This window comes from Microcaecilia unicolor, chromosome 9 (genome assembly GCF_901765095.1).
Source record: "Microcaecilia unicolor chromosome 9, aMicUni1.1, whole genome shotgun sequence".
Classification (NCBI taxonomy): Eukaryota; Metazoa; Chordata; class Amphibia; order Gymnophiona; family Siphonopidae; genus Microcaecilia; species Microcaecilia unicolor.
In genome coordinates, this window is record NC_044039.1 from 98,588,211 (window position 1) to 98,601,437 (window position 13,227).

At 38.1% G+C, this 13,227-nt stretch overlaps 1 protein-coding gene across 4 annotated transcripts in view; it reads left to right on the forward strand.

Moving 5' to 3' along the window:
• The window catches only part of C9H15orf41 (chromosome 9 C15orf41 homolog), a 493,434-nt gene that overhangs the window by 367,692 nt on the left and 112,515 nt on the right, over positions 1–13,227 (forward strand). Inside the window, exon 11 of one of the 4 annotated variants that reach the window (XM_030213800.1) lies at positions 10,338–10,401. The exons of the other annotated variants lie outside the window; for them this stretch is intronic. Within the exon in view, the coding sequence (XP_030069660.1) occupies positions 10,338–10,401 (64 nt within the window). The remainder of the gene's footprint in view (positions 1–10,337; positions 10,402–13,227) is intronic. 4 annotated transcript variants of the gene reach the window in all.

A 13,227-nucleotide genomic window follows, 5' to 3' on the forward strand; every position in this document is an offset into this window, starting at 1 on the left:
TGTAAAATTACTCCCTAATTGTATGAGTAAATATTCAAAGCTAAACACCTCCCTCTTTATGTTACATAGATACACCGGGAGCTGAGTTTATGGCAAAAAATTTATGTGTAATCAAAGAATTTAAAGTAAGAAACAATTCCCTGAACAGGCAAAATATATGAAAATGAACAGCCTTTAGATGTGCATTGCCAGCTTCAATGAAAGCCATAGAAAATTACCATGCATTGATACTCTGATTATCTTCAGTCTCTGACTTTGTGCTGTCAGTACCACTTTGTTCCAGTCTGTGGAGCTAGGGAAAGCATTCCTCCCCGCCTGTTGGAAAAGATTAATAAAAGAAAGAGCATTGTCTTGCATTCCTGAGAATGCAAGCCTTATGTAGGGTCCAGATTTCCCCCTCAAGAGTGATTGTACGAAGACATCCCTTCCTTGTGAAGGACTCCAGTGGCTGCGAGTTAATCAGCTACAGAATATGTAGACTACTCATATGTCAAAGTTGAAAATGTTAGCACTCTAATAGAAGCTTGGAAAGGTTAGATCTGAGGAAAGCTGTCAAGCAGTTGAGGGAAATGATTTATTGGAATGTAATGACACAAAATGCCTCATTTATCACTTATATGTAGGTAGGTTAAGGTTCTTATGCTAGACTTCTAAAATTGAATCACTTAAAATTGTCAAAATAAGTGCTTAATTGGCCTTTATTTTGAATCATCTTTGTTCTAATATTTGGTAATTTTACCTTCGATTATCTTTGTATTTATATTGTTTAGTTTTAAAAGTCATTCACATTACTCATTTTCTATTGGTATGTTATTAATTTGTTTCTGGCTTTATTAGATAAAACTGTGCTTGGGAGAGGGAAGGAACATCAAACCAAATGTATGTTTAAAATTGTACATTTTAATGTAACATAAAAGGTACAAATAGGTTAAAGTTTATATAGGCTTTCTTCTTTGGTTAGTGATTCGCTCATTATGTATATAGATGGTTGGCTGGTGGACGTGAGTATTGCCTGGTCACTTGCCTGCGTGATGCGAAGGTGACAGACCTGACATCTCACCTAGATAGGATTTTAGATAGTGCTGGGGAGGAGCTGGCTGACTTGGTACATGTGGGTACAAATGGCATAGGAAAATGTGGGAGGGAGGATCTGGAAGCCAAATGTAAGATCTTAGGTAGAAAGCTGAAATCCAGATTCTCTAGGGATTGTGGAAATGCTTCCTATTCCACACGCAGAACCCAAGAGAGCTCCGAAATCTCAATGCATGGTTGAGACGATGTCGCAGGGATGAGGGATTTAGATTTGTTAGGAACTGGGCAACATTCTGGGAAAAGGGGAGCCTATTCCAAAAGGATGGACTCCACCTTAACCAGGATGGAATCAGGCTGCTGGCGCTAACATTTAAAAAGGAGATAGAACAACTTATAAACTAAAATGGGGGTAAAGTTGACAATTGCGCAGGGGTGCATGGTTTCGTGTGGAGTATCCTTGAAGGATACAACTGAAGCAGGACATTTAGGGAATCTCAATAGAAAGGTTTCAACAGTGGTGAAAGAAAAGCAAGAGCGTTTAAGAGGAGAGCATGGTAAAGGATGCACATTATCCCCATCAGCTTCTACGTAGCTTATGGATGAAGGAAAAAACACAATTTGAATTGTCTGTGCACAAATGCTGGGAGCCTAAAAAATTAAATGGGAAAGTTAGAGTATATAGCACTAAATGATGAGGCAGATAAAATAGGCATCTCAGAGACCTGGTGGAAGAAGGACAATCAATGGAACAGTGTGTTAACAGCATACAAATATTACAATGATATAGTGGATCAAATTGGAGGGTGGGTTGCGCTATATGTTACAAGGGGAATTGAGTGAAACAAAATAAGCATTCTACATGAAACAGATAGCAGTGTGGAATACTTATGGATAGACATTCCATGTGTGAAGGGAAGGAGTGTTCTAGTAGGGCTGTACTGCCATCTACCAGGACAGAACAAACAGACAGATATTTGTAGAATGTTTACAGAAATTAGGAAAGCTGGCAAATTGGGCAACCGTATAGTAATGGGTGATTTCAATTACCCCAGTATTGTCTGGATAAATGTTACATCAGAGAATGCTAGGGAGGTAAAATTCCTAGATGTAATAAATGACCACTTCTTGGAGCAACTGTTCCAGGAACCAACAAAATAGGAGCTGCTTTTAGATGTAGTCCTTAGTAGATTGCAGGGTATAGTATGAGAGGGTAGCAATGTTGATTCCGCTGGGAAACAGCGATCATAACATGATCAAATTTGCGCTAATATCTGGAGTGAAATCACAGATATTTAATTTTTGATAGGACACCTATGGTAAAATGAAGACAATGGTTAAAAAGAAGCTAAAAGAATCATTAGGACTTTAATTGAGGCATGGACATTGTTTAAAAATACCATCGTGGAAGCCTAGACCAGGTGCACTCCACATATTTACAAAGGTGAAAAGAAGAGCAAACGACAGCCATTATGGTTAAAGGTGAAGTGACAGAGACTATTAGAGCCAAAAGAATATCATTCAAAAAATGGAAAAAGAACCTCAATGAAGAAATAAGAAGCAACATAATCACTGACAAGTTAGATGCAAAGCATTTATAAAGAAGGCTAAAAGAGTATATAAAGAGAAACTTGCCTCAGAGGCAAAAACTCAAAGTAACAACTTTTTCATGTACTTCATAAGCAGAAAGGCTGCGAGGGAATCTGTGGAACCATTAGATCATGAAGTAGCAAATGGAGCCCTCGGGGAGGACAAAGCCATAGCAGAGAGACTGACTGAATTCTTTGCTTCGGTCTTTATGGAAGATGTAAGAGATCTACCTGTATTAGGAATAGTTTTCAAAGGTAATGATTAAGAAGAACTGAAAGAAATATCAGTACGGATGTAACAGCGGTTAGCATATCTGGGTTTAAAAAAGGTTTGGACAAGTTTCTGGAGGAAAAGTCCATAGTCTGCTATTGAGGTAGATATGGGGAAGCCACTGCTTACTATGGGATTGGTAACATGGAATGTTGCTACTCTTTGGGTTTTTGCCAGGTACTTGTGACCTGGATTGGCTACTGTTGGAAACAGGATACTGGGCTAGATGGACCATTGGTCTGACCTGGTATGCCTATTCTTATGCATTCTAAATGTATCAGGGGGGGGGGGGTGATGCTGATTTACTCTAGCCTCAGTGTACAGCATCTAAGTGCCTAAATTGTGGCTCCCCTGTTGCCCACAAATTTAAAACATAGTACAGAAATATCTGTACATGTGCTATATATACAAAGACAGGAATTAGAAGGGCAGAAAGAATGGAGAGGACTGAATTGCAAGGTCAAAGAGATAGGCAGAATTGAGTCCATGGACAGTTTTTGAAATGAGTTACTTTACCTAAATTCAAGAGAAATATGGAATCCTTGGTATTCGGAGGATTGGGAGGGGTATGATATCACACTGTAGTGCAGATTAGCTGCTTGAAAAAAAAAAGTACTATCCTGGTTATTCATCTCAACAAAATGTATCCTCTTTTGATAATCAGTGAAGGTTTTTTTCCCTAGATGAGTCATAATTCCCTCAACCATCTGCATGCTTTTTTTGTTTGTAGAAATTACATCGTGGGTGGGCTGTCCATAGATGTGCCATTATTCACCTCGGGGGGGGGGGGGGGGGTAGCACAATTTTATTTGGCCACAATCATAGGGTCACAGCCACAAAAGGATTGATAAACTCTGGCAGATGAGAACCAGGGAGGCCAGGGTTCAAACCCCATTGACACTCCTTGCAGTGTTTGGCAAGTCACTTAACCCTTCTTTGCCTTAGGTACAAATCTAAATTATGAGCTCTCAGTGGACAGAGAAATTCCTACTTTATCTGAATGTAACTGTCCTTGAACTAGTACTGAAAAGATGTAAGCTAAATGAAAATCCCTTAACCAACCACCATCATGAAATGAAAGCTTTCTGGTTGGTTGTTCTGATATATCAACAATGCAGTCTACCTTGCACCTTAATTGGTAAACTGTGTAGATGTTCAAGACATGTATATGATGATTTGAACGTATGTATATGCATACGGAAATGTGCACTCAACTTTAAAATACATTAGAAAACAAATCTCTCAAAATAATTTTAAAATATACAGAACCAAAATAGGTTTCCCAGTACAGCATGACCCCTTCTGATTATTTAAATAGATTTTAGAGAAGTTTATTTTAATGTCGGGAAGAAAAGCATTTGATATGCATGTCTGTAAATATGTGCCTTCTTTGTGGGGAGTGCATGTAGAGGTGAGAGGGAGTTTCAGGCCTTTTCTTTACTTTAACATAAGCACCAATTCACACTTTCCAGATTTGATTTCAGAAATGAGTATTTGCATGTCATTTTCTCTCAACAGTGAGCTCTTCTAGTGCTTTGGAGAGAATGTATGTTAAAATACCTTAATTAAAGAGCAGGAAGAAGAGCAAAATGGAATCTGTATGATTTTTCAGTTGTTGAGGAAGTGGTGGAGAGCACTCAGAAATGGTTTTTATCACTGGCAGCTGGAATAAAAAGCAAAGACACTTTCTACAGCCTTTAAAGACCTTTCAGGGAAAGAGATTTAATTAAAATAGACATTTAATTTTAGTGAAATCTAATCTAAATTTCATAATGCTAATACACTAATAAGGCTACTGTGTGTTATGAGGAATGGTAAAGAAGTCAGCCACAAAAGCATATTATGCTTCATTCACAGAACAGTGATTCCTATCAGTATTTTTTCTTGGATTGTAGGAGAGTGAGGTATTTAACTACACAGTGTAGTTGTAGATTGTGTTGCATCAACACATTACTTCAATATCATATGTGTTCTAATATGATGCTTTCACTCTACTGTCTGTCTACTGACTCATATGCATTATGAACAGTGACCATAGGCTTGGCTGTTTATGCAGTATAGTAATCGGAGCAGAGATTTGGCCTGCAAACTCAGGTATAATAGATTTTATCCCCACTCATCATTTGTACCTGAGCAAGTCATCAAACTGTCTTTTGCTTACTCTTAGCTTTGAATGCTCGTTGGGACACGGACATTGTGTAGCGGACCTCTTAGATATTGGGGCAGAGGGATATCTCCAAGGCTGGTTCAGAAACAGTTTAGCAAGGTCTGTAGCTAAAACTCCTCAAATATCTCAAAACCCTTCTCTCTCAATGCACACAGACTATTATAGAGTCCCCTAATGGCAGGTTTAATATTAAATAATAAATAGGCATAATAGATTCAAAGACAAAAAGATAACTTGGAGATTGTTCTTAAATTCAATAAAACTTGATTTTATCTGGCTTTCTAATAAAGTACAAGTATGTATAAAATTAAGGATAGGAAAACAATAAGGCAAAGAGCCCATGAAAATAAAGTAAAGTATTTAAAACATGAATCAAAAAGGCTTAATGGATTGGTAACTCTTGGACTCCTCTGAACAGTACTCTCTGCTTCAAACTCTGCATCTGTTACACTTCCTTGCAGATATCAGGTATAACAAACCTTAATCTCCTGTATGGTACCTTTATCCTCCTTTAAATTGATCCTTAGTCTTTCTTTCCTTTATCAATTAGTTTAGTCCTTTGGTTAAGCTCAGTATTTCATTCCTTTCCCTCTTGGTGAGTTCCCTTGTGCTCCAATAACCCTCATATCCACTCTCTTACTCCTCCATGGCTCTGTTCCCTAGTGCTTATTTTCCCTTCAGAACAATGGGTTCTACCTCCTGTTACATCAGGGTATCAGCACTCGCCAGCTCTTGTACTTCTAGCTTTCAGGTCCTTTTCCAGAAAAGGACTATCTCTTGGCAGCAGCTTTACTCTGTTACTCTCTTTTTTAGAGGATCAGGATCAAATCTCAGCAGTGATCAAGCCCCCCTTCTCAGAGGACAGCTTGAAGAGATATGGCCTCCAAAACTGGACACAATACTCTGGGGCCTCGCCAACGACTTGAACAGGGACATCAACACCTCATTTCATTTTCTGGTTATGCCTCTCTCTATGTAGTCTAGCATTCTTCAGGCAACAGACACTACCACCCCAAGGTGTCTCTCCTGATCTGTGCATGTCAGTCTTTCACCCACTAGTCCAGTCATGAAACGTCTAGTCACCTGCCTGGGGTTACCCCTTGGCCACTTATAGGGTCTATCTCCAGCATAGCTTAGGTCCCCCTGCATCTCCTGCTAGTGCTCTACACTAGCACCCCCCCCCCCCCCCCCCCCACCAACTGGGTCACAACCGCCTCTGGGCAAGTCTCCCGCTCTCAGGTTATCCCCAGTGATTTCTAGGTTACTGAGTTCACACTCCCAGTGGTCCCACAATTGTCAGAAAGCACTCACAGACCCAACACACAAACCACCAGGATTTTTTTATCAGACCAGACAGGCAGAGGCAATAAACAATTATTTATTGTCTTTAAAAATTGAACAATGAACAAAAATGTGCAATCAGCAAACAATAACAGGTAACTGAAATATGGATCAATTATAACACTAACTAAACATTTGTTTATTTCATAGAAAGTACCTGGGAAGATCAGGACACACACAGCTGCTCACCAGCTATCAAATATAACTGTTTTTTTACAAGGCTTCAGCAAAAAGCTGTCTCTCTCTTCTCCTGAGCTGAAACTGGAGCAAAAGCCAATACAATTGAAATGGGGAAAAAAAAGCTCCTGGACCAATCAGAGCCCAATCAACAGCATTTGGAAAAAGCTGGTTACATCACTCAGGCATTTCCTTGTCTGTGTTAAATTAGGGGTCCTTTTACTAAGGTGCCTTGAAAAATGGCTTGCTGTAGTGTAGGTGTAGGTTTTGGGTATGCACGCCAATTCATTTTTCAGCACGCCTGTAAAAAAAAAAAACAGGCCTTTAAAAAAAATTTGACGAAAATGGACGTGTGGCAAAATCAAATTTGCCGCACGTCCATTTTGGGTCTGCCACCTAACCCCCAGACATTGACCTAGCGGTAAAGTTTCACACGGTAACCGGGCGGTAATGACCTATGCGCTTCAAATGCCACTTAGCGCGCGTCCGATACGTGCGTCTGAAATAAAAATTATGTTTCGGACACACACCAAAAATGAAATTACCGCAAGAGCCACACAGTAGCCGGACGGTAACTCCATTTTGGCACGTGTAGATGCTTATGCAGCTTAGTAAAAGGGCCCCTAAGGAAAGAAAGGTCAGTTCTTTGTATCAGCTTAAAACATAAAATGCACCACCATATTTCTCTCTTCACTTCTTTCAGTTTTATCCCGTAATCTCTTCTGTGTTTCTCTTCTTGTGTTGTTTTGTATTTATTTTTTGCCTTTATTTTGTCAGCGACTTGTTTGGCAAATCATAACAGTTCCTTTTTCTCTTGTTCTTGTTTACCTTCCTTATAGAATGATCTGTGACTAATTTTATAGCTCATTTCAGTTTGAACCACAGGTCATTCACTGCTCTTGTGTCCTTCCATTGCTAACAACACAGATAAACGTGGCTTAATAGGAAAGAGGCAAAGTAATCTATTATACCCAATTTATGTGTTAATCTATATAATTCCACTCTTGTTTTGAAGGCCGGCCCTTCAACCTTCACCAACCCCTCTTGTAGTGAGGGGTCGGTGTAAAAACAGGCCTTTGTCCAAACTCTAATCTCAACTTGATTAAATGGTCTACTTGATAAATTGTAAACTCTCCAAGTTTCTTCCTGTGTTAGTACCTGGAGAGGATTGTAGTAGCTGTCTATGGTTCTGAACTATTATAGTAGCTGTCTGGTATAATGGATTATTTTTCAAAGAATACTGCTAACACCTCTGATTATTCTGTTGTTAAATGTGACAGTAGGTGGATGCTTCCTTGCAACCACAACCCCTGATTATTGCATTTGAGAAGGCAGTTCTTATCACTGCGCTGAAAAACAGTGGTAAGAAGGTTTACTTTAATTGTAATAGAAAAGAGAGAACTGCCGTACAGTCATTAAGAAATGACCCCAATATTATCAAACCAGCTGACAAAGGGGGAGGAGTTGTGGTTATGGACACAGAACAATATGTCAGGGAAGTGAATTGACAGCTTGAGGATCACAAGTTTTACAGAAGATTATCGGCAGATCCAACTTAGTCAATCTTGTTTTTTATTCTCAGTTTTGAAAATTGGCTTGGATGGAGGATATATAATGAAAAAAGAATTTTCTTTCTCTTCACCTTGCATACGGTTTTGTACATTCTACCGAAGATTCATAAATCATTACAGAACCATCTGGGGAGACCAATAGTGTCGGGCAATGAATCCATTTTGGAACCTCTCACCATATTTCTTGAGAAATTCTTACATCCTACAGTACCCTTAATACCGTCGTACATTAGGGACTCTTCAAGCATGATTGATTTTTTGAATGGACTATTATTGGATGAAGAATTTATTTTAGCAACTGTGGATGTGGAAGCCTTAAATAGAAACATATTCCGCAAGATGACACTCTTAAGGTTATTGAAGAGTCTTTATCCAGAGAGATGCACTTCAGGAGGATAACAGTCATATTTGGTGGCCCTTCCATCAAATTAAGGGTACTGCGATTGGCTGTACGGTTGCTCCTTCAATTGCAAATTTATATATGGCTAAATTTGAGAAAAAAACACCCATCAAAATATCCGTTTGATCAAAATGTTCATGTCTGGAGAAGATACATCTTAATGTTTTTATTGTGTGGAAAGCCTCTGAACAACAATTGATTGCATTTCTTAATTGGGTTAATAGGCTGGATGAAAATCTCAAATGCCAACTGAGCTATAGTAAGGATCAAATAGCCTTTTTGGATAGTCTTATTAGGAATGGAGGAGGAAGAGTGGAGAATGCTATCTATAGAAGACCAACAGATGGGAATACATTTTTACATTATGACAGCTGTCACATTAAAACACTTAAAAAGAACCTTCCCTATTCCCAATTTTTCAGAGGTAAAAGAATTTGTTCAGATCAAAACACATATGAAAAGTGTGTGACTAATCTTGGATTGTGTTTTAGGGAAAGAGGGTATCCCGAGAGATGCATTACTGAGGAGTATCAAAGAGCCAGTTTAAGGGAGTGAGCAGAATTACTTAAAAGTAATCAAGTAACAGCTAAAGTAGTATGTACTCTAGAATTTAAACATTTGTCACATAACATTATCAGGATTTTACATGAACACTAGTACTTGATTCAAACAGTTGACAATTTTTCTAATAAAGAATTATTAATTGCACATGAGGGGTACTAACTTGAGAAACATGTTAGTGTTTTCATGTTTAGATGTTTATTTTAGAAGTAATTTGAAATATGAGAAAGATACACCAAATGTACATTTCCCTTGTGGGAGATGTTCCTTTTTACATCCTACAAATGGTAAGACTGTCTATTTGAAGCATTTTTCCAGATGTAAAACTAAAAAAGTTGTATATGCATGTTATTGTCCATGTGTGCTGTTTTATATTGGAAAAACGAAACATGCATTATTGAACACCATAGTGCAATTAGAAGAGAGGTATTAGAAAAGTCATTGGTGGAACATTCAGTCAAGTTGCATCATATATTTGAGGAATATAGATTTTTAGTTGTTAAGAAATTATCAGTCCCATGGAGGGCAGAGAAGTGGGTACAATGTTGATAGGAATGGAATAACAGCTCATTTTTGAAATGGGAGTAGTTGAACCCTTTGGGTTAAACAAGGAATTGGACTTGCTTGCATGTATATAATCATCTTTGATAAAAGTATTAATACCTTTTTATTATGTTGGTCTTTTGGACAAGCCAATGTGTTTTTTCTTCCTCTTTTAAGGAGTTTTTTTTATTATTTATTATTTTTGTTTTCTTTACCTTGCTCAAATTATTTTTAACCTTTTTTATTCTTTTATGTTTTTAATTAAATAATTGTTCTTATTAGTTTGACTACAGTCGTGACACTAGTAAGATGTGATTGGCTGCTTTCAACCTCATTTTTGTGACTAAAAAAGATTGTTTTTTCATTTTTTATTCAATGGTTTTTACAAGATTTTTTTTATTTACATAAAATGGCATTTTTTTTCTTCTTTCCATGCCTTTAAGTTTAGTGGTTCTAGCCTTTTTATTGGTTCTGAGATGAATATACATCAGTGAAACGCATATGCATTCCAGAACACGTGCATTTAGAATAAGAGTTTTTCTTCTTTTTTATTTCATTGGAGCTTGTTTTTCTTAAATTAGATTTAGATCTTGTAATAATTTGTTGAGACATATTCAAGCGAAAAAAGCTAGAAAATCTTTTCAAGTTCCATTTTGATATTTGCTATTTATACTTCTGATTTTGACAGAGGCATTTTTTTAAACTTGTGCCACTGGAATGAATACTCTGAGTTCTGCACAAAAAACCTAGTGGTAAGTCCCTTTCTGACTTTTGAACTGTTTTGTCGGCATGTCACTTTTGAATGAGATACTTGCACGAGAGTGGATTATAAAGACACATAAAAGGGTATTTTTGATATAACTTCTAAGTCCGACTTTGGACATTTTGCACAAAAAACGTCCAAAATCCGAATAGGAAAGAAAGTCATTTTCATAAAAAGGAAAACATTTATCTTTTTTTCCCCAAAATAGTGTTTCAAACAAGGTTTTCTACTTTGTATGTTTTTTGTATTTTTACCATTTTCCGGAAAAAAAAGTCATTGGGGTGTAGAAGGGGCCAGTGTTTTAGTAGACTGGTCCTCCAGACATCCAGGAGAGCAATGGGGCATCCTAGGGGGCATTGCAGTGGACTTCAAATAAATGTTCCCAGGTATGCATCTCACCATTGCTCCCTTGTCTGCTGAGCCCCCCCAAAACCCACTACCCCCTATTGTACACCACTACAATGGGCATTATAGGTGAATGGGGCACCTATATGTGGGTGCAGTGGGGTTTTGGAGGGTTCACTGTTTCCACACAAGTGTAAGGTGGGGGAGGTATGGGCCTGGGTCCACCTTTCCGCAGTACACTGCATCCACCACTAGATTACTTCAGGGACCTGCATGCTGGTGTAATGGACCTAAGTATAACATCTGAGGCCGGCATAGAGGCTGGTAAGTAATGTTTGAAATCACAGTTTTGGGGGGGAGTAAGGGTGGTGTCATCCCTGATTCCCTCCAGCGCTCATCTGGTCATTTAGGTCACCTTTTTGTTTGTTCTAAAAACAGGTCTAGCTCAAAACATCTTAGTTGTAGTTGTTTTATTCCATTATGGCAGAAAAATGACCAAGTCTTAGGAATGCCCAAATCCCGTCCTTGACACACCCGAGATTTGAATTCACTGCAGATGAACAGCATAGAAACATGTCTAAAACTTAGATTTTGAAAATACAGATTTGGACGTTTTTTGTGAGAAAAACATCCAAATGCTGCTTTTTGCCTCTTTTTAGATGTTTTTCTCTTTTGAAAATGAGCACATAGTATAATTCTTTTAAAATAAGCAATCTCTTTTCTGTTTAAGCACTGGCTTTTCAGTTACTGTGGTGGAGCTGACACATTCTTGATAGCATGTTTTTGGCAAGTTGAAAACTGTATGCTCAAGTTTCCTTCTTGAGTATTTTTATTGTGTTCTATTTATTTTTAACAATTGCTGATGTGGAAGTTTTTCTTTTAGAGTACCTTGATAGTGGATTCTATCAGATGTTTTGTGAGTGTGTTTTTTTTTTTTTTTTGCTGTTATGCACCGATTTGATCTTCCCACAGTCTTGTGCAAGCAATGTGTTGTCTTATCCATGCACATCTCACTCCTTATATATTTATATTTGCATCTATATTTATGCTCTTGTATTGTTTTTTTATGATCCTTAAGCATAAAGCTATTTATAGATTTTATGACTATATTGAGCACTATGCTATCCACTGTGACTTTATATCGATTTATAATTATTTTGCAGTTTATAGTTTTGATGTATGCATTGGTGATTATACATTTTACTGTTCACTTTTTACTCATTTATGTACACACATACACTTGTCCAGTGGGTTCCAAATCACTTTGCATGTTGTACAGTCTGCTATATTATTTCATTTTTCATATGTTCATGCACCAAAGATAACATGATATTTCCATAGTATCATATCCCTGAGGCAGCCCATGTGTGGGGTGAAATGTGGACCTTGGGTGATTTTCTAATAAAGGTGGTGGTTTTACTTGACCCGCTGTTTGTTTGTTTTTTTGCTTCCTGGTGCAGATCCGAGGAACTCTTCTGTTTTGTGCTGGGGTACTGAATAGGGTGTCCAGGGGAGTGTGTTTTGATCAAAGGGGAAAGGTTTGGAGTGATGTTTGGGGGATCAAATCCAGGGAGGGTGGAAGGTCAGAGGAGGAGTATGATAGTGGGTGTGAGTTGAGAGGCAGTGTGAACCAAGTGAAGCCAGTATGGTGTGATAAAAGGGCTGCACCCCCATGTGATTCCTATGCCAGGAATTCACATATAGGTTTGAAGAATAGCAATGTATAAGCCACCACTTTCACGTTAAGTTGCCATTTTACAACCTGCATGTGTATGTCCCCCCTGCTTTCTGTGTGGATTTTTCCACTTTTTTTTAAAATGGCTCCTCCTATAAAATGTGTATATCTGCCTCACCTAGATGTTTGTCCTTGCTGGCACCTACACAAGTATTCCTGTTTATATTTTAGAACAGGCTCTGAGTCAAGCAGATACTGTTTTTAAATACCACTGCAAACTTATCAATTCTGGTTTCTACATTCTTTCTAAAATCTGCCTCATAGTGTATTTGGATTTTTAGAATGCATTTGACAAAATCCCCTTATGAGAGGACTCCTTAGGAGGTTAGTCATGGCATAGGAGGCATTCCCTTACGCGGATTAGAAACTAACTAAAAGACAGGAAATGGAGAATAGGACTAAATGATTCAAAAACGACAAGATTGTGAGATGCTAAGATAAAGAGAGACTGTGAGATTCAAGATAAGTACTGCATATATATTGTGGGCAACATTTTTCAAAACTTTTGTTCAACTTATTCTGTATCTGTGAAAGGTTTTGGTCATTTTTTAAAATAATATTTGAACCTTCAGAGGTTCTATGCATTAGCATCGAACTTCTGTTGGAGAGGTAGGAAACCACGGATTCGATTCTCCCACCTGATTGGCAGTTGGAGCCGCGGTGGGATGGGAATGCCTGATCTAGCGCTATATAATCAGGCATGTCAGTTACGTCATCTAGGAGATTGGTTCCTGG